The 25,207-nt window shown below is 48.2% G+C and overlaps 10 protein-coding genes across 10 annotated transcripts; 3 read left to right on the top strand and 7 right to left on the bottom strand.

Moving 5' to 3' along the window:
* Positions 1 to 16: 16 nt before the first annotated feature.
* On the bottom strand, positions 17 to 1,970 carry BT62DRAFT_1008281 (uncharacterized protein; the record flags this gene model as incomplete). Its single annotated transcript, XM_043177426.1, has 6 exons — positions 17 to 189; positions 245 to 595; positions 645 to 824; positions 1,286 to 1,373; positions 1,407 to 1,605; positions 1,813 to 1,970. The coding sequence occupies 6 exons, from the start codon at positions 1,968 to 1,970 to the stop codon at positions 17 to 19; spliced, it is 1,149 nt and encodes a 382-aa protein (XP_043037576.1).
* Positions 1,971 to 2,106: 136 nt separating this feature from the next.
* On the bottom strand, positions 2,107 to 5,206 carry BT62DRAFT_901107 (glycosyltransferase family 2 protein; the record flags this gene model as incomplete). The annotated part of the gene is made up of 16 exons (XM_043183447.1): positions 2,107 to 2,165; positions 2,223 to 2,314; positions 2,371 to 2,420; positions 2,472 to 2,717; positions 2,777 to 2,860; positions 2,913 to 3,071; positions 3,123 to 3,341; positions 3,398 to 3,577; positions 3,628 to 3,720; positions 3,775 to 3,828; positions 3,877 to 4,000; positions 4,049 to 4,100; positions 4,151 to 4,241; positions 4,293 to 4,504; positions 4,558 to 4,612; positions 4,664 to 5,206. The coding sequence occupies 16 exons, from the start codon at positions 5,204 to 5,206 to the stop codon at positions 2,107 to 2,109; spliced, it is 2,313 nt and encodes a 770-aa protein (XP_043037575.1).
* A 1,011-nt stretch (positions 5,207 to 6,217) lies between these two features.
* On the top strand, positions 6,218 to 7,407 carry BT62DRAFT_1008279 (uncharacterized protein; the record flags this gene model as incomplete). Its single annotated transcript, XM_043177425.1, has 7 exons — positions 6,218 to 6,228; positions 6,253 to 6,298; positions 6,354 to 6,436; positions 6,511 to 6,630; positions 6,702 to 6,903; positions 7,064 to 7,209; positions 7,314 to 7,407. 7 exons carry the CDS (start codon positions 6,218 to 6,220, stop codon positions 7,405 to 7,407), a joined length of 702 nt encoding a protein of 233 aa, XP_043037574.1.
* A 166-nt stretch (positions 7,408 to 7,573) lies between these two features.
* Positions 7,574 to 9,338, top strand: BT62DRAFT_900820 (MFS general substrate transporter; the record flags this gene model as incomplete). The annotated part of the gene is made up of 11 exons (XM_043183433.1): positions 7,574 to 7,741; positions 7,788 to 7,832; positions 7,888 to 7,960; positions 8,013 to 8,195; positions 8,247 to 8,390; positions 8,438 to 8,593; positions 8,645 to 8,722; positions 8,772 to 8,815; positions 8,865 to 8,911; positions 8,968 to 9,213; positions 9,266 to 9,338. The coding sequence occupies 11 exons, from the start codon at positions 7,574 to 7,576 to the stop codon at positions 9,336 to 9,338; spliced, it is 1,257 nt and encodes a 418-aa protein (XP_043037573.1).
* Positions 9,339 to 9,413: 75 nt separating this feature from the next.
* On the bottom strand, positions 9,414 to 10,715 carry BT62DRAFT_995536 (uncharacterized protein). The gene is made up of 6 exons (XM_043190529.1): positions 10,416 to 10,715; positions 10,157 to 10,363; positions 9,984 to 10,095; positions 9,849 to 9,929; positions 9,636 to 9,797; positions 9,414 to 9,582 (listed from the first exon to the last, which is right to left on the bottom strand). The coding sequence occupies exons 1-6, from the start codon at positions 10,689 to 10,691 to the stop codon at positions 9,473 to 9,475; spliced, it is 948 nt and encodes a 315-aa protein (XP_043037572.1). The 5' UTR covers positions 10,692 to 10,715; the 3' UTR covers positions 9,414 to 9,472.
* A 576-nt stretch (positions 10,716 to 11,291) lies between these two features.
* Positions 11,292 to 12,602, bottom strand: BT62DRAFT_250410 (uncharacterized protein). The gene is made up of 2 exons (XM_043180238.1): positions 11,675 to 12,602; positions 11,292 to 11,616 (listed from the first exon to the last, which is right to left on the bottom strand). Exons 1-2 carry the CDS (start codon positions 12,554 to 12,556, stop codon positions 11,428 to 11,430), a joined length of 1,071 nt encoding a protein of 356 aa, XP_043037571.1. The 5' UTR covers positions 12,557 to 12,602; the 3' UTR covers positions 11,292 to 11,427.
* Positions 12,603 to 14,046: 1,444 nt separating this feature from the next.
* Positions 14,047 to 15,240, bottom strand: BT62DRAFT_971354 (microtubule binding protein; the record flags this gene model as incomplete). Its single annotated transcript, XM_043189018.1, has 6 exons — positions 14,047 to 14,252; positions 14,301 to 14,408; positions 14,466 to 14,775; positions 14,831 to 14,868; positions 14,931 to 15,037; positions 15,120 to 15,240. The coding sequence occupies 6 exons, from the start codon at positions 15,238 to 15,240 to the stop codon at positions 14,202 to 14,204; spliced, it is 735 nt and encodes a 244-aa protein (XP_043037570.1). The 3' UTR covers positions 14,047 to 14,201.
* A 1,234-nt stretch (positions 15,241 to 16,474) lies between these two features.
* On the bottom strand, positions 16,475 to 18,357 carry BT62DRAFT_250093 (MFS general substrate transporter). The gene is made up of 6 exons (XM_043180237.1): positions 17,880 to 18,357; positions 17,661 to 17,824; positions 17,516 to 17,604; positions 17,227 to 17,457; positions 16,805 to 17,171; positions 16,475 to 16,741 (listed from the first exon to the last, which is right to left on the bottom strand). The coding sequence occupies exons 1-6, from the start codon at positions 18,225 to 18,227 to the stop codon at positions 16,582 to 16,584; spliced, it is 1,359 nt and encodes a 452-aa protein (XP_043037569.1). The 5' UTR covers positions 18,228 to 18,357; the 3' UTR covers positions 16,475 to 16,581.
* Positions 18,358 to 20,309: 1,952 nt separating this feature from the next.
* On the bottom strand, positions 20,310 to 21,142 carry BT62DRAFT_981740 (uncharacterized protein; the record flags this gene model as incomplete). Its single annotated transcript, XM_043189626.1, has 3 exons — positions 20,310 to 20,739; positions 20,793 to 21,038; positions 21,090 to 21,142. The coding sequence occupies 3 exons, from the start codon at positions 21,140 to 21,142 to the stop codon at positions 20,310 to 20,312; spliced, it is 729 nt and encodes a 242-aa protein (XP_043037568.1).
* A 484-nt stretch (positions 21,143 to 21,626) lies between these two features.
* Positions 21,627 to 23,759, top strand: BT62DRAFT_900644 (alpha/beta-hydrolase; the record flags this gene model as incomplete). Its single annotated transcript, XM_043183427.1, has 14 exons — positions 21,627 to 21,828; positions 21,886 to 21,949; positions 21,996 to 22,062; positions 22,111 to 22,388; positions 22,443 to 22,475; positions 22,532 to 22,625; positions 22,674 to 22,802; positions 22,856 to 22,954; positions 23,007 to 23,148; positions 23,201 to 23,253; positions 23,310 to 23,339; positions 23,390 to 23,425; positions 23,475 to 23,630; positions 23,679 to 23,759. 14 exons carry the CDS (start codon positions 21,627 to 21,629, stop codon positions 23,757 to 23,759), a joined length of 1,464 nt encoding a protein of 487 aa, XP_043037567.1.
* Between the last annotated feature and the right edge of the window lie 1,448 nt (positions 23,760 to 25,207).

Raw genomic sequence — 25,207 nt, 5'->3', positions numbered from 1 at the left:
GATGATTGAGGAGCGATCATAGGAAAGCCTTTGAAGATGAGTACCCCCCAATCAAGGCGCCAATGCTGTGCGTCCTAAACCCGGCACTAGACAATTTACGTTTCTGTCCCGCCACGACGCCGACACCCTCCGGATCCCGGGGTAGCATATATACCTTCTGACGAGAAGGATTTCCCATTGAATCCTTGTCTGGTGAGTAACGCGTCAGCCAAATTCTATGCGTCAAAGAAATGCAAAAACTTACCTGCTGTGAGGACTCCAGTGGCATACTGACCATTATCCAGGGTAGTCACGCTCAATTTGAATTCAAGCCACTGCAAAAGCTGCGGCCACCCAGTACTGTTCTTTGGGCCCGCGGTTTTGATGTCTTCGATGTTGTTCTGAGAGCTGTTGGCATCTGGTTTAAGGTCAGCATTGCTCCCTTTGACAGGCTGAGAGTCTTGTCGGTAGAAACCAATCTCAGGCCCAGAGGGTGAGTCGTCCTTGATCGCTCTATTGCACAAACCGTTGTGTGGGTGGTACAAATTCGTTTCATCCTTGGTCCTGCATTCGTCCTTGTAGTCATTCCGCAGTGTCTTCCACCTTCTGCGGCCATCTTAATTCTTATCTTTAGCAGAGCTTACAAGCAGATTTCGATTATCAACCCCGGGCCCGGTTCTTTTCTTTGCTCGTCAGGGTAGAAATCGCGGTGGGATGGAAGAAACGCGACATGACGCGGGGGAGGTTACTAACAACGAGCTCACACGCAGCGACTCCGGAACACCGTGGTCGAAACACCGGCGGGAGTTCTTTTAGTCGTTTCTTCTCCACTGTATTATGCTTCACTAACAACGTACACCCGCGTCAACGGTTACAACCCGTTCATAGGCCTCCATTAGCTTAGAGAAAGGAAGGGCATAACGGGCATGAAGCAAGCAGTGAGAAGGTAGGTCAGCGGGTAATAGTGAAATTGGCCTTGCACGCAGGGCTCACGGATGGAGAGGTAGACACAAGCGTGGTGAGGCGTGCAATCAACACAAGGACGCAGTGACAACAGCAGGCAGACATACGTTCTGAACTGTTGAGGAGCCAGACTCAGCGGTCATTTGTAGAGGAAGAATCGACAATTAGGACAATTAGGATTCCTCCCTTCGCTGAGTAAGGAATAGGTGGGATCTGGCCAGGAGGCACTACAGTCAGTCATCGAAAAATGCAACGGCAGCAAGAGGAAATTTTTTGACCAGCCGAGGCGTGGTTATCGCGCGGCAATATATCGTGATCACCTAGAGAATTTAGTTATACAGACGGCACCCAGCAGCAGCCCAGCCGATTCCATGGCGGTCGTGGTTACCAAAACAGAGGGTGGACGCATTTATACCATACATGACGAGCTTCTTGCCTCAGACATGAGATGCACGAGAGCCTACCAAAACAGAGCTGATGTGGCCGACGTCCGCGGCGGCGGGAGCAGCAAGCGTGTTGCCATTGGCAGGAGATTGAACGCCCGGGGCGGGAATGGACTCATCATCCCCGCCTACGATAGGCGACGGCGACACAGCGTGAGGGCGGGCGTGGAAGAGTATAGTGACAATGACAGTGATGGTAAAGAGAGTGTGTGATTTTTTGCTGAGAAAGCGATAGAGATAGTAGTAGAGGGAAGAGTTGTGAGATGGTGGGGTTTGGGGATTCCTCGCGCACCTTTTATACCCACTCCGGGTAGCGCAGATCCCAGCCACAGTCGCGAGATGGTGACGGAATGCATTATTACACACATCGACGATGTTAGTATTCCCCGATTGGGGTGATATTCGTGTTCAACATCCTGATCCCAACACTTGGATGGTCGTTCTCCAGACAGTGCTCGAGGATTCCCGCTCGCCCAACCGAGAAGCTGTGATATCGCGCAACTCCCTCATCCCCAGTGGCAGACCGACATCGAGTTCAAGGTGGAACCAAGAGCACGCAGAGAATATGCGCACCATCAGTGACATAGTACATCCTCATCCAGCCTCGTTACCACAACTTCCTCTCATGGTCAAAAACACATACATAAAAGACATAAATATATCGTCAGTCAAACAGAATCAAGTAATAGAAACGCCCGTCCACACACAGCGAAAACCCCATCTACTCTCCAGCAAACAGACGAATGATCAGATACGTCGACGCCCCCACAAACCGCACAACTACAACAACGCGTGTCAGAACGAGGCACCCAGCGGACTGAGAAGGACAGGACGTACACGCAAGCCCGGCAACAGAAAACAATATAAACGCCATATAACCTTTCACGCTATTAGCAGCACTCGTATCTGAGGCTTTACTATTCGCAGACCTGTAAAAAAAAAACCACTTAGATCACTCGGACGCATTAACGGTAAATCAACATACACAATAGCGGCTCCCAAAAGCGCGTTCGACAATGTCCAAGCAAGAAGAACCTAGTCGGAGCATAAGCCTGAGAAGACCCGCATCATACCAGAGCAGCTTACATTAGTCCTGAACGTCCGGTAATAGTCCTCTTGTTGTGTCGACACATCCGGCTTGCTTTCTAGCTTGGGTGGCTTGGCGCTCAACACGTGCAGCGCATCGTCGTATGCCGCGTTGCGCTCCTCCGGCGTCGTCGGCGCATCCACCGACACCTCATTCGTGTCCGACTCCTTCTTGACCACACCAAGATCCGTGCTGATTTTGTTATCACCCTTGGTTCCCCACGAGACGTCATGGACATTGGCGAACTGATGGAGAAAAAAAAGGTCAACCAGTGAACAATAAGAGTTAGTGAAGCAATACTAACAGCGTAAACGTTCAAAACTGATATATAAGATGGTGCCATGAGAAGATACTGGATGAAAGAGGTGATCATATGCCAAGGTTCAAACTGCGCAGAGATCTTCAGACAACGCCCAGTGTAGGGAGGTTCGACCACTCACGAAAATTAAACTTGAGATCAAGTACAATCCAAGCGTAGCCAACAGTGAGAGCACGATGTTTCTAAATATGGAATTCGTAAACAGATCGTTCAGGTTCAAGCTTCCTTCGGATTCTGATATATTTTCAATTCCTTTGATAGCAAGGAAGAAAGCGGCGAACTGATGACACAGGTATGAGAAACCATGAGTTTGCCAGCGTGAAGGACATACCGTCATGTAGACTGTGATCATCGCAAATCCAAGAAAAGCCCCGGTGTACCCCCATTTACTTCCTTGGGGTCGATTTCCCAACGCGAGAAGGAAACACATTATCACAAGACCGAGGTAGACATAATTGATGATGTCGTTGAAGACATGAATGCCCTTAAGACCAAAGCTCGTATCTTCCATGGCGTCAGAGAGGATGACGAATGCGATGTAATAATTAGCCTAGATCAAATCGTGAGGGGTCAAGGTCTTATCGGAGTCGATAAATATTTACACACCAAAGCGAACCAACTGAATATCAGGTTAAAGCACTGATAAAACATCTCAACGTGGATCCAGAATTTGCGTAAGAACGTGTGCGAGCTCCGATAGATGTAGTAGAAGTGCAGAGTACTGAACACAGCAGCGAAGAAGGAACCGTTGAGCCATCGACGACGCTGGGATATCAATTCCGCAACCTGCCAATGGTCTGAGTGTATCGTCGACTCTTGGAGAACAAGATGCCTACCGTATCGGGTACATCGGTGACAGCGTAGGCTGACTTGACGTAGTGAAGAATCCATGCGCCGCCCCGTTTCGATACCAGTTCCCAACAAAGGATCTACGTATGCGTTGTCAGCTTGGAGTCGTACGCAGATACAGGAATAAAACCTACACGATCTTCAGCGAGGTACATGTTCGCCGTAAAGATGTCAGCTCCGGCACCATGCTACGGAGCAATGTTAGCAGCCGAAGGTCCGCAAATGAGCATTCTTACCATCTTCTCTCCAAGGAAGTACTTCTGCAGCGGTCCTTCACCTTTGGCATCATTCTGCAAGGCGATGTACCGATATGCGCTGAACGCTCCAGGCAAGACAGTGATGTAACCAAAGACAGATTCCCTACAGTCACGTTAGCGAGAACCCAAGACGATCAAAATGGGCACTGACAAAGGCTTGTCAAGAATGTTGGACATCTTGTACTCAAAGTTCTGAGCAGCAACTACAGCAAATGTTAGAAGTCTGCGTGCGCCTCTATGCTGTGGTACTCACCCAAAGGATTGATGAGGTTCCGGCCCCATTTGCCCTTCAATGCAACGATCTCGCCGCAGGCACCTCCAACATTAGAGTTAATATCAAAAGCCTAAATGTTCCATAAGCTTCAGACTATCAGAACCCGGTATTCAATACCCACCTTCCACAAATGATAGATACTGGTGACACCCGGCATAGTGCCTACATCAAGGAGAACACAAACATTGGGGTTAAGGATAGGACCGAACGCATTGAAGAACCACCGATGGGAGTTGATTTTCTTTTGGTTCTGCTCTTTCAAGCAAAAAATGATCTGAACGGGAACATGCTTCTTCTCCGCACCTTCGAGCTTGAGAGACGGTGTCATAGAAACTTGAATATAGAGGCAATCAGGATGAAGGTCAAAATACGATGAAAAACCTCACCTTGTGTGGTGTATTCGTAGATATGGGCGGTGACGGGCTTCTCGTCGATCATATTCTGAATCGAAAATGAATGATGATATGAAGGACAGCCAAGCCAATAACAGACCTTAGCAATACCCTCCTGGTAGACACCCATAGCAGCGATGACACTAAGCGTTCTCGAGTTGATCTTCTTCCGTCCATCACTAACAATGCACACAACCACTTTCTTCCATCCATCTTTTCCCCATGTTTGACTCCTTGTCCTTGAGCATAAATGCGCGATATTCTTCATAACACCATGCATCGTCCGACAAAACAGTTCCTCATCTTCGTTGTACATAGTCATGACGATGAAGAGTTCGGTTCGCCGCCCGGGAGTATACTCCAACTGCCGGAGACCAAAACCTTCAGACTGGAAATCATTCGGATCGCAGGTCGCCGCCGTATACCGCATATGGGTGAACTCGCGGTCGGTGCGGTTCTGGCACAACTCGAGGAGCTTTTCGGGTACGTCATTTTCTACGACGTAATGCCCTTCCCGCAAAGCTACCCGACGCGTAGTTTTGTACCGTCGTGGCACGCGCTGCGGAATCCGACCATAACGGATGAAGTTCCCGTCGTCGTCGTCGTCATTGGACCCTCCGTAGCTGCCAATGCCACCAGGCATAGGCATGTCAATAGGTGGTGGTTGGGGGGAGTGTCTCGTCAACAATGGGACATCACCTGGGTCTTCAACTTCAACTGATGGTTCGTCGCGCAGCTCGTAAGATTGCGCGCGGTAAAGCGAAGAGAGGGAGCCCCCTGCTGGTCCTGGCGCTCCTGGTGTGGGTGACAACGTCCGTTGATATGGCGTACTGAGGTACTCGTGAGATGGAGGTGAGGACATTGGCACAATAGGAGCGCCATAAGGATCCAGATGCTGAGGAGGCGGCGAGGTATGGTATCCTCCAAGAGGCGGAAGAGGGGGCGGCGAGGAATAGGTATTCGGGTGAGTCTGTTGGCCATAGAACGAATCTGTATAAGGCGGTTGGTCATACTGTGACTCGAACGGCGATGTGTAGGGGGCTGGAGTCGTGGTTTGAGCGTACGGTTGATATCCATCATTAAAATGCCTGTGCTGGGCCTCGTCGGCCTTTCCCACCAGTGATATCAATACAGAGAGATGTGGAGATAGACGATCTACGCACTTCTGGATATTGCGACATGTTGCGAGGGAGAATCAACCAGGTTGGCCACACTGGAAACGTGGGGGTAATATTAGGAGCTGGAGCACTGCTTTATGTCAGCGCTGTGGGATCGCAGCAACGGGCGATGATCAATGCTCTTGGCAGCTGCGGAATAGAAAGAACGGGCAAAAAGTGAATGAAGAGAAAAAAAAGCGGAAAGGATGGTCGCGGTCGTGGTGGTCGTTGATCAAGTCTAGATCGGCGGGTCGGGAGTTCATTGCCATTTTTGGGAATACAGCCGAAGTACTGTCCCAAAAAAATCTGCGACGTGATGTCTATCATATGGCAAGGATCTCCCAGTTTTTCCAAATCTCAAACTCTTTATTCAGTGGCTGACAATAAGACAAAAGGTCCTTGCTATTTACTCTCTGCCAGCAGACTCCTTACAAATGGCCAAACTCGTCTAAACAGAGTTTGTTGATACACCACTTCAGAAGCCCGACAATCGTGCCATGTTCTGCAGGTAAACTTGACTTAAGTTTGACAGTCGTTTCCTAACTCTTCCGTTCATCGAACCGATACCACCGAATCCGGTATGTCGACGGATACCTTTTGCAGTCCTCAGTGCCGACGCATGTTCTTCTCTAGTTAATGCCCAGAAACCGATACGCTCTGACATTGCACATCGTTGACCATGGTCTAATCTCTAATCAGAGGTATTCATATAGAGGGTGAGTCAACAATGTCTACAAGAAGTTGTCGAGTTTTTACCGAACGTCGGCTCCAGTTGAAATTCCAAGTCAAGTTCGGATGAAAGCCTGGAAGTGGAGCTGAATCGCACATGTGACGAGACGCGTTTTGAAGGCGGTCAACGCGTCTTTTCCCCGTATTCCGAGCTGTCGGAGGCGCCGCGCAGCTGTCTCGCGTCAATCCTGGCTTATTATTATGAGCCACTTAGACCTATGAATGTTACTTCTCCCTAGGACCGCCTTATAGCTCACTCGTTCGTTGGGTGTCTATGCTCGGACCCAGCTTGCCAAAGATGACACCTGGACCAAACCGCCATCGTTCTAGCTTCTTCACTTATCTCGTCTCCAGGGAGATGCCCTACCAACGACGCCAGGCTTCGAAACTTGACTGCACAATTCTTACGTGTACTTACGCGTTCGCACCTTTCCGCTCTCACTGCAGGAGCGAGGTAAAAACAACTTTAAACAAGACCTTGATTCAAAAGGTTTCGTTTTATTTAAGATGCCCTTTCTCAGTCCTTGAAATATGGTCAGTAAAGGACACGAAAAATTGCCTCCCCCCCTCTCCCCCTTAAGCTGATGGAATTAACCTTTCATCTCGTTTCACAGCAAGAATTATTAGGACCGAAAACCCCAGTCCGAAAACGTAAACATGGAAAATCTCGTTTCTCCCTATGTAAAGCGCGCCGTTCCCTGCAGTATCTGGTTCAAACAGGAAACGGTCTCTTCCCTGCTAAACTTGCCCATTCGTGTATGTAAGTGATTTATATATCCATTCCCCCCCCCTAATGCACTAAGGGGTGTTAGTGTATAGGTGTGGCCTGCCATTTTCGTCCTTAGAGAAAGACTGAGGGGCCAGTTACGATAGCGGTACCATTAATCGTCAAAATACTCTCCCGAACGTACACGAATCGCGTTTCATGTTCACCAGGCCGGGTCCATCGGGCCGATAGCCGGATACGCAGGTTTTTCTCAAGAGAAACCGTCTTTATGATTTAATCGAGATAATACCCGGGCCTCAACATCCTTCTCTCCTTATCAATGTCTGCCATAGAACTCGACATCCTCCCGCGAGTCAAACCTCCAACCGAGAATGACGAAGCCGAAGTGCAAACCATCATGATCGCTCCTCAGGCCGAGGAAAGCCATGGCGACCTCGATAAGACCCGTAGAAATAACTTGCGCGGACATGTCCAGTTTGCTGCTGTCTGGTGGACAAAATGTCTGAACGGATGGAATGATGGCACCTCTGGAGCACTGTTACCCAGGATGCAGGCGGTGTATCATGTACATTCAGTTTTCTATCCGCTTTACGCATTCTAAATCGCCTTAGGTCAACTTTGTTGTCGTTTCTCTTATCTTCGTAATGGCTTGTCTGGTAAGAGTCAACCATAAATGAACGACATGCGCTAAAAAGGGGGGGTCTTTTCCAGGGATTCGTAGTTGGAGCCCTTATAAATGTCCCATTGTTGGACAGGATCGGGTTTGGTAAAGTTCTCGTTATCGGTCAGTGTGGGGGTCTCAAGGCCGAAATATATGACTCACCACTTGTACGTAGGCGCGTTCTGCCAGGTCGTCGTTTACGCTTTGCAGTCAGCAGCACTGCCCTTCCCAGCGTTTGTAGTCACATTCGCAATTAACGGAGTGGGTATCGCTTTGCAAGACGCCCAGGTCACAAGTTATGTCGCGAGCCTCAAAGACCACCCTGATATCAAGATGATGATCCTCCAGGCCGCGTACGGTGAGTAGAAAAACCTCGTGCGCTTCCCACCGTTAAGTTTCTCTTTCACAGGTGCTGGTGCGTTAACAGCCCCGCTGGTCGCCACCCAGTTCTCACAAATGGCCCATTGGTCTTACTTCTACCTCGTATCCTTGGGAATCGCCGTGACAAACCTCATAGTCCTGTGGAGCGTTTTCCGATTGAAGCCGCTGGAAGGTGAGATAATCCATCAGGTATGATTTGACTGCCAACCCGCATGATAGCCTGTTTCGCGCAAATCGGCCAGCTGCCTGAAGAGCACCATCGTGATACCGGAAGAAGCGGCCACAACAAGATGCGCCAATTCCTCGGGATGAAAACTGTGCATATGCTGGCCGCTTTTGCTCTTGTGTATGTCGGTACTGAAGTAACGATTGGAGGTGCCATGCTTCTTACCTTCCTAACCTTTCAGGCTCTCACATTTTCCCTAGGCTGGATTGTCACTTTCATTGAGCAGGTACGCGGGGGAGGCGCCTCGTCTGGTTACATTTCGTCCGGTTTCTTTGGCGGTGAGCAATGTCCTTCAAGCTCTCGACTGCTCAGTAATCCGGATAATAGGGCTGATGTTGGGACGACTCGGCCTTGTATGGGTTAATCAGAAGGTGCATAAAAACTTCATAGACAGACGATTGCTAACAGTGTTTATACAAGCTGGGCGATCGTATCTCGCTGTATCTGTATTCTTGCATTGCCATTGGGTGCGTGAACGTGCTCCATCCTATTCAAACAATTCACTTATCCCAGTCTACTCCAGCCTGGAACTCGTCGTATGGTTCGTACCCTCTCTCATAGGAGGTGCCGTTGCGGTCTCTCTCGTAGGGTTCGTGCTCGGACCGATGTACCCCATTCTGATGAATCATACTGGGCGCATCCTTCCTCGATGGTTACTATCTGGCTCTATCGGCTGGATCGCGGGCCTAGGTCAGGCAGGCAGTGCGCTTTTTCCCTTCATGACTGGAGCCGTCGCGAACAAGGCAGGGATTGAAAGCCTACAACCGATGTGAGTTTTTTGCTACCACTGTGTGACGCTCTTATATCCTGAGACTCGTTAGGCTCCTAGGATTTCTGGGTTTGATGATCGGTCTCTGGACATTGGTCCCAAAAGATGTGAGAAGGCCAGATTGAATGACGTACAGGAGGGCTTCGCTTTGTCTGATAAGATGATAGTCTTCCGAGACATATCTTTCGTTAGGAGACAATACAATTGCATTCCAGCTAATACTTAATACATGGGAACCGTGTAAGGGTTACATGGGGGATCAGAGCAGACTCCTGGGTGGCCTCCAATACAGGCTGTCGGACGAATGCGTCCACTGGATCATAGCAAATAAATACGCCAACACGCCCAATGCATACGCACCGAAGATGGCTTGAAGTACATGATAAGAACCAACCCGGCGCTAACAGCAGAAGACGACGTACCTTTTTTTCGTTCCGGAAAGACGACCACTTCTAGTGGGAGATGAGGTACACCCATGAAATTACAAAAAATGTGAGAGGTGATGGACGGAAAAATGGATCCGGTACGGAGGAAGAGATACGCGCAATGGGACCCGAAGAAGCTGGTGTAGAATAACTGGAATGCTAAGAAACCTTCAGTAAAGACACCAGTTGTATATCAAAATCTCGACGTACAGATAGCCGTGGCAGCATGCTTTGCAGCGACCCATGTGCGGCCACAGCGATTGTAAAGATCCCAAGCGTGGTGAAAATGTGCTAGTTGAATGTTAAGTACATACTTTAATGGTCGTAACAGCAATAACAACTTACCCAAACTAAACCATAGTGGCGCCAGAACAATCATGTGCAGGCGAGATATACCTGAAAGATGATATATGGATAGAATGCAAGCCCGGAAAACAACCTCCTCCGTATATGGAGCCTAGAAGGCAGAAATATGAACTCCAGTTTTGATACGATGAAATCTATTTTGTGATACTGACCACCAGATAGTTACGGAGGCCGGGGAGAGAAACGACCTTCTTAATCGTCGACTCTGTATTCCAGTACCGTTGGAATGGAAGGATTTGATATAGGTAGCGAGAATAAAAAGGACCAATGAAAAGCAACGGTGTAACGAGATGCGCTTTCATGGGATGAGAGAATATAAACCCAAGTCTAAAGAAAGTGACGTGAACTCCAGGGTAGAACTGGCACGAGGCGGTCAATTAGAAGCGCAAGTATTAGAAACAGGCCACTCACTCCATATAACGGCCAGAGCAATTGGAAAATCCAGAAACACGATGCTATCGTCGCCAGCGACACCGCAAGCAGTCGTGCTCGGATAACGTCGGCATCGTCTCGCCAACGCTCATTCAGCTGTCTCTGACGCGTAGTTCCCTCATGCACCTTGGTCGACCAAGCGACGAAGGAAAGACGCGCATTCTTAGACAAGTACAGAGAGCCGACATATATAACTGTGAAACAGAAAGCGAGAAAATGGCCTTGACTCTCAGAAAACAGTGGATCGACGAGCATGGTGCAAAGTCTCGAAGGTGGTGGTGATTGAATGAATCCAAGTGGAACAAGTCGCGATCGAGCTATTTATACACTTTTCGGAATTTCAACAACTATTTATTAGTGGTATTGTTCTATTTCTCTGCAATGATGGTTTTTGTTTCAAAAGGCACCACCATAAATAGACGTAGACTATAGAATCATACTTCTTGCGCTGACATTGTTTCATCCATGCCACTGATTTCAGGAGGCCACTGCAAGCCACTATTTAACGTTGAGCTTCGAACCAGCTTTTGAAGCACATTGTCTGAGAGATGCCACATTCCTCAATCCCGGAAAGATGCACTTTCCAAGTCAACATTAATCTGTTCATGTCGACGGTGCTAATCGTTATCGACAGGGTAATGAATACAGCAAGAGGACCTGCTGTGTTCCTATGTGCTGGTTGCCCAAAGGACATGTTCAATACTCATCACCATTATTAGGAATCAAATTGCATTGAATCAAAATACACTGAATACGTTGGTTCCGGTGACTTATACAAATGAGGTCGTTCTCCTTGAATAGCGAATGAGTGGAAAACAATCTCTACATATCAGACTCACAATGATACCCAACGATCTTCGAGATCGTACAGGCATAACTCGACATTGACCGTCAATAATCATGGTGGTATATGATATTTCCAATCTTGTCCGTTATGAAACCAGGCCGCCCGATCGAAAGGCGTGCGGAAGTGACATTCGCTGCGGAAGAATCAACGATGAACAAAAGAGGGGGCCATCAAGCTGACTGACATCAATGAAGGACAGTACATCTTGAGCTCCGATGCGAATACCTTTGTTATCATGGACTGCGGAATCGGATTCCATATCCCACTATGGATTACTAGTTCGATACTTATCAATTTCTGCATCTGCATTAGCGTGCGATGAAGCACCGATCTCTAAAGAAGTGATGATGAGTCAGCGAATGCTGAAGAAACACTGTGGACAATAACTTACATCAAGCCAAGGCAGCGGTATCAGACCCAGAGTCCGAATATCTGGACATGTAGCAGCAATGATATCCAAAACCTGGTCCACAACAGCCGGGTCATGTGGTATGTGCGTCACACCTAGATTCCGCAGAGTGTTGCGTATTTTTGACAATTTTGGCAAGACCTGTAAAAGAGTCGGCCATTCTTCGTCTGTGCCCATGATGAGCCGGGTAATTGGCGGTTGACACGGCGCAGAGAGTATATCATGTACGATGGTGACATTTCCTGACAGTTCACGCAAGTCCTCGAGTAGGATGCCGTCATATAAAGACGGCGTTCCCGGCTCGTACGCATGTCTTACGTCCTCTTCCGTGGGATCCGCATAGTATTGCAGGCGTTGGAGGTCCGACTGGGCACAAATGAATTCCGCCATCTGAGAGTTATACGGCACGCCATACATCGTCAAAGAAGTGAGGTTAAACGGGAATAAGCATTCTCCCGCGGCTTCGGAGCTGAACACCCAGCTTGGTACGGCGTATTGTTCGGCTATGGCGAGAGATAGAAGGTTGGGAAGCTTCTGAAGTACTCCATGAAAACTTTTCCAGAGTTCGGCTAGATACGTTGTACTAGGCGGCGTGTACCGGGTGGGCTGTGACATGAGGCTGAAGGCGATAACCAGTTCTGCGATGCGGGGCTGGGTGATGATTGTCGTGCAGAATTGTTTCAGCCGAGCGAGGGAGTCAACCCGAACACTGTGGTACAACGCCTTTTCAGATTCTCGTTGCCATGCTTTATTTGTTTGACAGAGTGCCAAAAGATCCTTTGGATAGCCTCGCCGTTGGCCACTGATGTATTTAAGAATTTCCTGGCATATTTCTGATGACGAAAGGATATCTTCCATAGTCATTTATGCTTATAACAAGCTCAGAGAGAGTCAAAGCATAGCACAATAACGCTCACCTTTAGACCCGAGGAATATCTGAAATTTTTGATACTTCGTTAGAACATTGGATTAGCAAAGAAACTAGGTTCAGCTTACAATGCCTGCCCGCGAAATATACCCTTTGCCTCCCAGTAACAGCGGAAAGGAAAGGAAAGACGCGTCGTCGTGGGTGTACAAAGACAAGAAACAACAGCATCGGGCTGGCGTCAGTCAATTGAGTAATGTAGGAGCTTTCCATTTTTGGAGAGAGGGGGGTGGACCCCCCGGCAAAATCGGCCTGACAGGGGTAATAGCATATTGATTCGACTGAGGCCTACGGCACGGGACAACGATGATACGTCGTTAACAAAGGGAACCAGAGAGAACTTATAACCACTGCCGACACGGGGTCATACAAAGATTTAAAACGTGTACTGAACGGCATGTGGAAAGCATGTCAAGTCAGTGGTGATGAGTAAAGTAGGCGCCTGTACACTGGCAAAACCATCGGCAACTTCATGTGGTCGAGCAGGCAGTTAGCAGTACTAGTTAATTCAGAAGCAAGACGGCCGTACTCGTTACATGAAGCTTGTGCGGTGAGAAGTGGCTCGCTAAGATTGACATTGTACCGTCTACGTGAGGGCGTCGCCCCAGCAGGCCACATCTGGATGTTGTCATCAGTAAACAAGGTTCTGAAAGTTAGTGTACCCACACTAGAACCTTCTCCGAAGACGAAGGCCGACCTCGGTAAGCGATTGCCCTTGAGATCGATACTCTTGATTGCAACACAGACAGACGTTCCTGGAAGGTTGCACTGAGTAGAGTACAGATGCATGAAACCGGACCTCACCGAGCAAATGCTGCGCAGCGGGACCTCAGACCTGTACCCAGCCAGTGCGAGCTATCAGAGAGCATCCTGTTGCCAGGGACCTAGACAAGGTTCACGGAATACGGCTAGTCTGCTTCAGGCTCAATAACATCCTGATAGCACCGCCAAAAGGAGGTGTCTAGGAACGCACAAGGCACCCGGTGTTGACGGACCGCGTAAATCTCTCCCAGAGAGATCGAACGTCATGTCGTAAAGCTGCTTTCCTTGATCATATGGCAACATTGTCCTTCGCTGCCTTCAACAGTGTTGATAGCATCAAAGCACGGCCTTATAAGTAATTATCGGACCTGGGTAACGGCGAAGAGTTTACGACCAACGAATAATGTGAATACTGATACTCACAGGATTGAGAAAATATCATTTCAATTACGCGTACTGTATTCGTGCCTCCCTCTCCCTCTGTGTACCGTAATCCGTCGATTGAAGAAAAAGACCTATAAATGAATGTCATAGATTCTCGGACAAGGGACCGTCTCTTGCAGTCTTGTGAAAAGGGGAGACTTCACTAGGTACAAGAAGCAAGAAGCTCATGAAATGCCACAACGTACGCTGATGAGAAATGCATTGTGATTGTCAGATTGATGCACTACAAGAGGAGGGACAAAATCAGAAGCGTATGAACAAGAAGAAACATACTAAAGGGAATGATCTGAATTTACATCTGCGTAGGGTAGTAGTGGATATGAATAGTTAAAAATACGCGCGATCGGTCTTGGGTGATACGGATGGTAAATCGTGTTCTTAGAAGGTCTCCTCATCATCTGTCTGGCCTTCCGGGACCTCAAAGCCGTCCTGTCACGACGTCAGAAAAAGTATTAGTGAGCAGCAACAGGAACTGACCTCGGTCGAATACAGAATCTTCTGGATATCCTTCAAGGTGGCATCGCCCTTTCCTGAAGCCTCAAGGGCTTCCACCTGTGCTTGCACGAGGATCTCGATCTCCCGGAGCTACCAAACACCTGAGTATGCGAACCCCCTCAACAAATGCAAGGACCAACAACGTACCTTCTCAAAGTAGAAATCTCTCTCCTTCTCTAGTCCCTCCAAATGCGAACTAAGATCCTTGATCTGATTTTGAAGATGCTGAACGGCTTCATTGGGCTGAGTGGATCCCGCCCGATGTCCGCCTATCGGTGTTCGTCCTCCCGCTCGTGCACTTGTTCCAAGACCACGGCTGGTTCCAGCTGAGATAGGTGCCATCGTCGCGGGAGGATCAGCCGGAGCACCCTTGCGTCGAGCCACCGGATCGTAACCTTGCCCACCATAGTTCTGATCCCAGTATCTCTTGATCCACTGAAGAAATTCGAGGTTGTCCCTAGGAGGAAAAAGGTCCCAATGTCACGATATCGCTGAGAATAGTATTCACGCACTGCATCTTGCACTTGACCAATTTTTCCACCGGTATCGGCTCGAAAAGAGATAGAATATGAGATTCTCCGCAACGACTGCAAATACTACATTCCAACACACCTTATCGATCTTCTTCGACTTGAACACGTTCTGCATGATTTTGAAGTTGGCGATGAACTCGTATTCGTGTTTGGCATTCATTTTGACTCGCTGCATGGGTACATCGCCTAAACATGTAAGTATATGAAAGGAAGAAGGAAAAAGATTTCAGTTAGATTGGTGGTCGATGGGAAATCGCTGAGCATGCACCGTAAATGGAGTCAATGATCTGGCAGTACGCGGCTCCAGTCCCACATTGCTCCACCTTCGTGTAGCCCAACTGGAGCAGTTCGTTCACCCAGTTCAGCAAATCTGTTCTGGACGCGTTCATCGTCGTCGTCGAAGGAATAGAGGGAAAATCAACTGAAGATTGGTGAAGGGTACAGTGGTGCTGATTCAGGCAATTCGAGCGAAATCACCGCTTATGTAACTTTGTGATAAAATAACCAATTTTATCCTAAAATCGAGGGCCTGGGCCTAGCCTAAATCGCTCTGGCCCTACGCTGTCGGTTTTTCTGCATCTGCTCTGGCCATCATGCATTAGCTGTAGAAATCCGGTTATAGGCCTTATATATTTGGCTTCAAGTATTTTAGACTAACATTTTGAAGATTTCTCACATCCCGATATACCTCGTTTCCCCTTTTCGTCCAGGTAAAACTATGCGGCGTCTCGAGTATTTCCTAGGCTCAGTCTATCAAATGGTTTATTAGGCTATATGAAACATCTATTCCAGCCTGTAGTTCTGCAAAGGTGCGGCAGAGAGTCAACCAGTAGGGGGCTACCCATGGAGGCTTCGACTCCTTCACACCTTTCGAACAGAGAGCCCCTCTCCAAGTCCGGGATCTGACACCGTGTGTTCAAATGCTCAAGAGTACGATTTTCTGCCTTCTCTAGGTAAGGGATATCGATAAGAGCTTCCAAGTGCGAACTTGTATTTAGGAACAGCCTCAAACCTGACCATTGCATGCGTCAGAGTATGCTCAAACAAATCCAGCAAGTTTCGGTCCATCCTCCCTTAGACAGACTCTGAGATCTAGGGTTGCAATGGTAACGAACCCCAACCGCTGCATCAAAAAAGCTAATATCCTCACAATTCTACAACCCTACTTGTCAGAGGAAACGCGGCGCCACCATCAAGAAATCGTATTTACTACATCGCAATTATACGTACGTCCTTACTCCATCGTTCCATTTCCATCAACTCGTCGGCCGGTTCACCCGTTTTATTCTTTATTCAGCTTCAAGAATCCATCAAATCCGCAGCTGCCGTATTCTCGACGAGGCGGTGCGACAGTTGGCATCTTCGAGTTTGGTGAATATCCAATTGTTACACACAAGACGCGAAACATCCCCACCTCAGCTGCAGCTTCACATGATGAAGTCACAGATGAAGCGGCCCGACGAGTGTACCATATATGTATCGGAATGGAAGTGGAGGATTCATTTTATTTCAAGTGACATTTCCGAGAATCCCTGTCAGAAGCTCTTCGAAAATCAGTTTTCGGTATACATACTAGAGTGGTACATGTAATGAGTAGCGTGTAAATCCTGCTGAGATCCGCGCTAGGCGGAGCAATATATGCGTGAGAAGTATCCTAAGGTCGTAAAAATAAATATGTGATAAGTAGAAGATGAGATAAATTATCTGTGTCCGTTCATTTGAAGGATAGATTACACCCGAGCCAATATCCGCGAATCAATCATGAGTTTTGCACCGATTATAAAGCAGGAACCAGCAATCGTCGTCGCACCGGAGAAAATAATCATCCCAGTATATGATCCACCTTCTAGCGCTAATAAGGCGCCGGCTGTGGGACCGCCTATCAAGGATCTGAACGGAGGAAAAGAAAACCGACGTCAGCTTCAATAAAAGACGTCTAGACATGATACTCACGGAAAAGAAATAACACTGTAAAGGACTCCGATTCTTGTACCGATCTCCCGAACATCCGATATTTGTGCCACGCACGGCGTTATCACAGATATGAACGACCCCGAGAAGAAGCCGTATAAAATGGAAAATGCGATCACTGACGAAAGTGTTCGTGCCAGGATCCAGAGTGTCAGGCAGAGGACACCTGACAAGAACGCGGAAGGTGCAAGGATGTTGAAGCGCCCGATGGTGTCGGACAAGACGGCGGGGGCTATGCGACCAAAAACGCCTCCCAGGTTCATTAGAGCGAGCACCAGATATGAAGTGTCACGAGAGATGGAAAGATCATGCGCAAAGTCCACTATGTAGAACAGCGGTATGAAAAGACCTGCGTTCAATGTTAGTGGACACCAGCAAGAGCTAAAGAGGTAGGAGACATCTACCTAAAGCAACAAGACTGCTTCCAACCATGAGAAAGTCGAAACGCCCATCTTTGAACGTCGAGCAAAGCCGAAACGAGCAGCGTCCGCGCTTTTGCCCCGGTGTAAGAGCCGTCACTGTCACAAGTGCAATTCCACAGCCGACTCCGCTGACGAGGGCAGATACGCGGACTCCCCAGCCAAATCCAACGTGCTCGAAAAGGTGCTGTAACATGATGGGGTACATGACGCCACCTAAAGTATGACCTCGATCAACAATGAACAAATGCTTGGACTATAATGATTGACATACCAAGACTAGACCCAGCTGCGGCAATGCCTAGTGCAGAAGCGCGGTATTTGCAGAAGTACGTCGAAACACTTGCGAGCGACGGATAGAATCTGCAGCGCGTGTATGGATTCTCGGGGATACATGTACTGACGTCGAGATGACTCACAGTAAACCGACACCTAAACCGAATAATATGCCTTGCGCCAGGACATACTGGTAAAACTGTGTCGATATGCTCGTCAAGACTAGACTGAGGATATACAGCAACGAGCCCGTTGCCATCAAGATTCGGGGCCCATACAAGTCAAACATGAAGCCAATAGGTCCTCCCTCAATACGGAGGTTTCAGCCCGCGAACAATAACGAACCATGACGGAAAACTTACGGAAAAGAAGAAGACCCACAGCTGCAAAGAGCCAATCCAAGAAATGGTCGACGCATGCAGGTGTTGTAGTTGATGATCTGCGTACCACGCTTGGAACGTCCCAAACGCGTTCATTTGCCCAAAAGTGCTGAACAGCGCGAGAGACGCGCCAAACACAGCTAAGCATGCCTTCAGACCACCGTCTGCGTATTCATGGGAGGCACAAGACTGTATGCTCTCTTCAGAGAGCCCTTCCGAGTGCGTAGGTTTTGTGTCGTGGGTCGGACAGTCGTCATGGCCATGAGAGCTACGATCGACGCTCTCGACATCGCTACGGAAGTCGGCGTGGATCTTCTCGACGTCAGCCATTGAGGAAAGGGAACAGGACAGGATGAATGAAGTCAGAGAGTGAATATATATTGTTCCAGGGCGATTGATATATAGGTCACCGGGATTTGACTTTTACCACGGAGGTTCGACACAGTAGAAGCATAACATCCGCTCTTTCAGCGCCCGCTAACACCGGCTCCAATTCAGCTCACTTCGATGTATCTAAACAGGTCCCTTTACGCACCTTCATCAGCCGGACCATTCCGTGGGAGCACAAGGTGTGGGGATCCATTCAGAACCCGTCAATGACTCGAGGTTCAGTAGACGTCACTTCGACCGGATGCCTGGGGATAGAGATCTAGATAGCTGTAATAGTAACGGCAATTGATAATTCCAACAATTCTGTGGCTGTGTTTTCCATTTCTTGGAAACCCGTCATCAGGGTTTGGCTGATACGTGCATGCCACACGAACATTGCTGCCGTTTGTCGCGCAGTGCTTATGCCTAGACCACGGCGGTCCACTGTCCTATCACGACCCTGAATGAACAATGTCAGATCTAAGCCTACGAGCAGATGCTGCAAGGACCATACATCACATCGGGCTCCAGTTACTAATGGCAGCATAGATCGTAAATATACCGCGATAATAATATAAGCTCTTTGGACTGCATTTCATAGAATCCCGAGGTATCAGAGTTTCATGCTACGGCAGCTCATTCAAACTCGCTGATGCGACAGGCGTCTTTAAACAGTTCATTGACCATACACAGCGAATCGACACTCCGAATGGGCTTACTTGCGTAATAGACGGCTGCTGTGTGAACCGCATGTTTGTTAGGTTGGAATCCGAGATAAGCGCCCCCTTGCCGGTTGATGTAGATTTGATCCCATACGATTAACGCTGGCAATCAAATGATGTCCCTGCGACATTCATCAGTCCAAAGACAAGTAGAGGAACCACCAGGAGCGCTGAGGCAGGTCTTTCAAACATAAGGGACCTCGCAGTGACGTCGGTTAACCATAAATTTATCAGCAACCACGATGGCGGCAGGCGACGCGTGTTTGGTCCAGTGGCCTGCTTGATACCGCGGACTTGCGTACGTCCAACAAGGTCATTGACCTTGATGGACAATAGAGGTCTAGGCTACGATAACGGTAAGAAAATCAAAATCAACAGGTACAAAAATGGTGAAGCGAGATACCAAACCACAAACATTGGGCAAACATCTGCTGTTGAGGGCGTTGTAAATTGAGTCGAAACTTGTTTCCTGTCAGCGAAATATCCCACTGATAACGGGTTGATTTCCATGATCCAAACTATATATTGATGGCGAGTTACCGTGATAATTGTTGGAGCCAAAAAATCTCGATTGCTGTACGAAAATGATTGATTTTTACCTATGCATCTTGCAACGTTTTACCAACGGGAAGCAGACTTGAAGGCCTTTGCCATCGCTAATACGAATAACAGGAACGCATTTAGAAGCCCAAACACCTAAGATATCCTTCAGATAGAGACAATCATATTAAGAAACGAGATAGACCAGATCGACCGTCGTATTACCCAAACTATCGGCCATGACGAAGACAGGCAATACATCCTCTACATTATCGTGGACAGTGGCTGGCTCAAAACATCGTGTTTATTTACGCTACGACGAAAATTGATCATCTGACTGACTGGAGGTGCGAAAGACGAAGCCACATACCCTAAATACAATCACGCAGCACGTATGGAAACCTAAGCACCTTTACGATTCTTCAGAAGAAAGCAACTCCGCTAAGCGAATAAACATACCTAATCTGACTGACAGTGAACAGTCGTCGTTACTTCACGTACTTCGGGGGTTTCGGTCGTGATGTGAATCCTTGGAGATCAAAAGAAAATTAGCCTTTCACCAGAGAAGCACTGTCAGTGCTTCGACCACTAGTCTACCGGTGCTTCTCAAGGTCGCGCACAACGTCATCGAAAAGGTACCTAGTTGAATGTGCTGCGCTGACGACAGGAGTTTTTATAATGCCAGAGGCTAGACACGAGGGACCCGAGAGGGATTTGCGTTAGGGCGACGAAAAAGAAGAGAATTGATAGCGTACACCACAAGACGCTGGTCAATAGCTCATCACGACCCATCAGCTCCATCACTTCTTCGCTTCGCCTTCATTTCCCTATACCGCGCAATGGCCTTATTTCTTTCATCCTCCATCATGGCCTTCTGCGCCATCGATAGAACACCATCGCGTTTCTTCCCCGCATTACGAGTTTCGTCGGGCCATACGGCACCCCTCGGAAGCTTCGTGAACTCTGGTGGGGCCTGGGCGATATCGTTTAGCCGACGTGGCGCGGAAGAAGATATCGTCTGGAACTCTTTTGGTCTATCTGCGTGTTTTGAGGGTATCGGCGGCGGCGAAGGCGACCGTTCTGCTTCCTCAGCGTGTTTTGCCTTGGCCTTCTTTTTCGCGTTCATTTCCGTGGTTCGCACCTTTCGGGCATTGGCTAGGGAAGACTGGACCGCGTTTTTGACAAGGGGGCGCATATCATTTTCGACACGCCTATACATAAGCAGTATTAGTGGAGCAAAATGAATGATATCGGGCAGACGCACTTGTTGAAGTGCTGGAGCGACTCTCCAGGCAGAATTCCTGAAATTTTTGCCGTCTTAAGCTCGCCACGGTCGCCTTTTTCCGTCTTCCTTCTTTTACCTGGCTTTATCGCATCCAGATCATCCTCTGGCATCCTCTTCCTTGATTTCCACTGCTCACGGATATGTACCGCATCCAAGACGCGAGCAACGGATTTCGGTATAGCTTCGCTTTCCAATGCTTGCTTTCCTGGCGCCAAGTCCGAACCTCTGCGGAAGGTCAGCACCTCATTCCATAAAAAAAACACAAATGAAACTGACGTCTGCAGCCTCTGCAGTTCTCTCGTTGATTTCTTCGCTCGTTTGTGAGGCATGATGGTGGAAGCTACACAAGCTGTGCTCCTTGCTTGGCACTCATGGCGTTGGGCTCTCGGACAAACACCGCTGAACGTTACGGTACCGCCGCAATCTTTAAAAGTGCGCGCTTCTGTATGGTCATCGATAAGAGAGAATCCATGCTTCTGCCCTGCCTCCTCGCCAATACTATCCCCGCTTGCCTTGTTAATACCCAACGTGTGGTCCCATATGATCCAGGTTAGGCTCCCCCATACTTCTTTCCACTGGCAATATCCAGCAAAACTGGTCTTCCTGACCGTCTCCATACAGTTATACCTGGGAGAATGTTACTAAATGTATGGTCTAACACATGGTCCAGGTTCTAAAACACGTTTCCGTTATCCTGTAGCCCGGTTCTTTTATATGCTCAGATCGATCTGCCGTGTGCTCTTACCGCTAGCTGAGTAAAAATATCGTGCCGATAACCATAAGTACTAGGGCAGTCATTGTCTGGCAGAACAGATGTCCCCGTTCTCCTTTGTTCTTCTTGCTTGCTTATCGGCGAGCGCCTTCGCGTCTCTAAGACAAATTCCTGTCGTTGATGGTATCATCGGAGGTGTTCCCAACGTAACTACTACCGCCACCAACAAGTTAAAGGTAGCGGCGGGGAATGTGACCACAAAAGTCGGTCAACTTCGTGTTACGGAAAATTCTGGCGTTTGTGGTAAACTTCCCTGGGACCCCTTCCTCAGATGTGCAGCCGTTCTCACCAGATACTCAGAGACGACGGAGGGCGTTTACTCAGCTTCCGGATACGGAGATATCGCCCAAAATAAGAGCATCTGGTATGTCGTCTCGTTCAACTCGCATCTGCTCACCTTCCCTGCAAAGGTTCTGGTACTTTGCGGCTCGGAACAATCCCGACACTGCGCCTCTGGCACTCTGGTTCAATGGAGGAGTACGTGCCATTCAAGTCGGTCTCCTTTCAAACCTTATTCTTTTTCAGCCCGGAAGCTCGAGCATGATCGGTTTATTCCAAGAGCTCGGTCCTTGCCGCATAACCAACGACAGCTCTACTGTGGTACTCAATCCCTATTCTTGGAATACAAACGCGAATCTCTTGTTTATCGATCAACCCGTCGGCGTGGGTTTCTCGTACGGAACATTAGACGTGGGAACCTCCCAAGAGGCAGCGGATGATGTCTGGACTTTCCTCCAGATTTTCTTCTCCGACTCGAAATTTGCGAGCTTATTGGATCGTGACCTCGCTATATGGACGGAATCGTAGGCCGCCTCTCACTTTTATATCTGCGCTGTTCCATTAAATGCGGCATTTAGTTATGGAGGGCATTATGGTCCCACATTTGCGGCGTGAGCAATTTTCAATTCATATTCTCACCTGGTTCTTGCCTGATCACACAATCCAGATACTTCCTTTCTCAGAATGAGGCTATAGCTTCCAGGACCATCTCAGGCTTGACTTTGAATCTCAAGGTACTGGGCGTCGGAGACGGATTAACAGTGAGTAGGCATGGTTTCCAGAATCCCCACTTGATAACGACTTGAAAGGACCCTTTATCACAATACCCAGGCTATATCACATACGCAGCTTCCAATCCTTACCACCCTCTAGTGTCATCGTCAGTCATCTCCCAAGCAAATTCGTCATGGTCTTCTTCCAGTGGATGCAAAGCACAGGTGCATCTTGAACCACGTTTATATGATATTTTGCATTCTCATCACCACAATAGATCACAGCCTGTAACAACGGCGGTTCCAACTCTGTTTGCTCTAGTGCGCAAAGTTTCTGCAACGACAATGTGTTGGGTCCATTGGCGGGAAATTATGATGTATGTTCCCAGGATCGACCGCTCCTGAAACTGAAATCTCACACCGCCACAGGTCTATTTCATACTATCACTGAACCCAGATCCGTACCCACCTAATTTCACAAACTACATCAACTCTGTTGCTAGCAAAATTGGCGCGGAGGCTACCTGGAGTATGTCGAATGGCGACGTGTACGCTAACTTTGCGGCCACAGGTGAGCCGACGTGTTCTTTACTATCATGAACTTTGTTTAATCTTTCGAATAGGCGACTGGATGAGGAACTCCAGACCTGACTTGGAGACCGTTATTAACGCCGGTGTATGTGTTCTTTGTGATCAGCGAGTGTCCTTTTCTCTAATAGGTTACCACCTTAGGTTCGAACGGTTGTTTATGTCGGTGACGCTGTGAGTACACTTGCCCTCGATATCACATCTTGACTTACATCGATACCTAGGACTATATCTTGAATTTCAACGGGGTAGAGGCCATGGTAGAGCGGAATTGAAACTATCGTCGAGACTTTGCTAACCCCTACATAGGTGGGTGCGTTGGACATGAAGTTCAGCGACATCCTGAAGGAGGAAGAACTGGAAGATTACACCGTCGATGGACAAGCGGCTGGTCTACACAAGAATGCTGGGACGTTTTCTTTCATTCGGGTATATGGTGCAGGCCATGAAGTGCCTGCATACACGGTGCGGTTCGCTTTGCCTATTCACTGACATCATCCTGACGCGAAGCAGCATGGAACGCTTCACTATGGTCAAGCCGCTTTACAGATGTTTACACAGATCATGGCCAACGAGTCTCTGTCTTCGACGTAAAACCGAAGCTTGTGTAGTGAGAAGTAAGTAGCGATCTTGTTAACCATGAGATCAATGTATTATACCCTCCACGAATGATAAGACACTATGTATATGTTAGTAAACAACGATCTCAGTCTTCACCGGAATGGTTGTAAAAGGCTGAGGTACGACAGGAGACGATAAAAAAGAAATATGGTAGCGATCGCGAAACACATGACTATAAATAGAGGTCCGACGATGGGTGTTGGCTGAACCTCTCGACGCTCCCCCTGAAGTCGACGCCCATTGAAACTAAACTCCAGCGAACCCCATATGTCGTAAGAGATCCATTGCGTGAGGCTTGGGGATGGTCTTCATGAAAATATCGGCGAGATTGTCTTCAGATAGGACATACTTAATGTCAAGATCCCTAAGTTGTACCGCCTCCCGTATCCAATGATAATCCAGGGCAAAATTTTTGACTTCCCATGACATTTCGTAGACTTGGTAAGGTCAATAGTACTGTTATTATCGTACCGGATAGTATATGGACGGTCCTTTTCAATCTCCAGCTCACCCAAGAAAGAGCCCATCCACATTGATTGTCATCTTCCATGGACGTTAGCGACATACTCTGCCTCGGTTGTCGATAATGCTACCCTTTTCTGTGCACGGCTGCTCCATGAAACTGGTCTCTCAGCCATCTAGAATACATAGCCCATTGTAGATTTCCCCATAGTACGGACGTCTCCATGGGATGAGTCCACATATCCAATTGGTGCGAGTCCGTCATCTGTATTGGTTCCTCTCCGGTATGTAATTTTGTATTGCAGCGTTCCCTTGAGATATGCTAGAACGTTCATTGCCCGGTTCCAGTGGATAGGTCGAGGGTCTGAGGTGAAACATTGGAGGTAATTGGTGGCAAATGCAATATCGGGGTGAGTTCCATCAGCGATGTGATTCAAGGAGCCCAGTACAGCCCTATAACCCCTGTGGACCATGAACTCTTTGTCTGACATGGGGATTGGTCTTGGTTGTGTGTCAAGCACAGCTAATGTTCCAATTGGTAAAGGAATGGCCTTTGGTTTGCAGTCGAACATACCGAATCGCTCTAGTGTGTTCAAGATGAGGTTTTTTTGATGTAATGAGATGGATCCAGCGATCTCATCGAATTCTACCGTCATTCCAAGGACAGTGTTATGCCTACCCATGTCCTTGATGTCGTAGACCTCCCCAATATCTCTTCTCACTAACTCTCCTTCAGCCTTAAATGTCGAAGCCCCAGATAGTCATCCGTGTATGTGCAAGTAATCATCTGCTCTCCCCCACGTCTTAACAACCTAACACACGAGTCTGCTTGAGATTGGATGTGCCCAAGTGCAGTGAATGTCTTGTTGAGCTTGTGGAACCATGCATTCCCAGTGTCCATCATTCCATACATCACATGACACATTCTGAGGGCATAATCACCTGGTGGAAGATCCCTA

Source organism: Guyanagaster necrorhizus, assembly GCF_019112545.1.
Source record: "Guyanagaster necrorhizus MCA 3950 unplaced genomic scaffold BT62scaffold_19, whole genome shotgun sequence".
NCBI lineage: Eukaryota > Fungi > Basidiomycota > Agaricomycetes > Agaricales > Physalacriaceae > Guyanagaster > Guyanagaster necrorhizus.
This window is presented reverse-complemented; position numbering and strand designations above follow the sequence as displayed.

Excerpts from the sequence above, each read along its gene's own strand:
- BT62DRAFT_250410 (XM_043180238.1), bottom strand. The coding sequence starts at position 12,556 with ATGACTATGGAAGATATCCTTTCGTCATCAGAAATATGCCAGGAAATT. Across the intron at positions 11,617-11,674 it reads TACCGCTGCCTTGGCTTGAT|AGATCGGTGCTTCATCGCAC; the intron begins GTAAGTTATTGT and ends TCACTTCTTTAG.
- BT62DRAFT_250093 (XM_043180237.1), bottom strand. The coding sequence starts at position 18,227 with ATGGCTGACGTCGAGAAGATCCACGCCGACTTCCGTAGCGATGTCGAG. Across the intron at positions 17,825-17,879 it reads TGTGGGTCTTCTTCTTTTCC|GGAGGACCTATTGGCTTCAT; the intron begins GTAAGTTTTCCG and ends CTCCGTATTGAG. Across the intron at positions 17,605-17,660 it reads GGTTTAGGTGTCGGTTTACT|ATTCTATCCGTCGCTCGCAA; the intron begins GTGAGTCATCTC and ends CACGCGCTGCAG.
- BT62DRAFT_995536 (XM_043190529.1), bottom strand. The coding sequence starts at position 10,691 with ATGCTCGTCGATCCACTGTTTTCTGAGAGTCAAGGCCATTTTCTCGCT. Across the intron at positions 10,364-10,415 it reads TGCTCTGGCCGTTATATGGA|TTCTACCCTGGAGTTCACGT; the intron begins GTGAGTGGCCTG and ends GCCTCGTGCCAG. Across the intron at positions 9,930-9,983 it reads GCCACTATGGTTTAGTTTGG|CACATTTTCACCACGCTTGG; the intron begins GTAAGTTGTTAT and ends ACATTCAACTAG.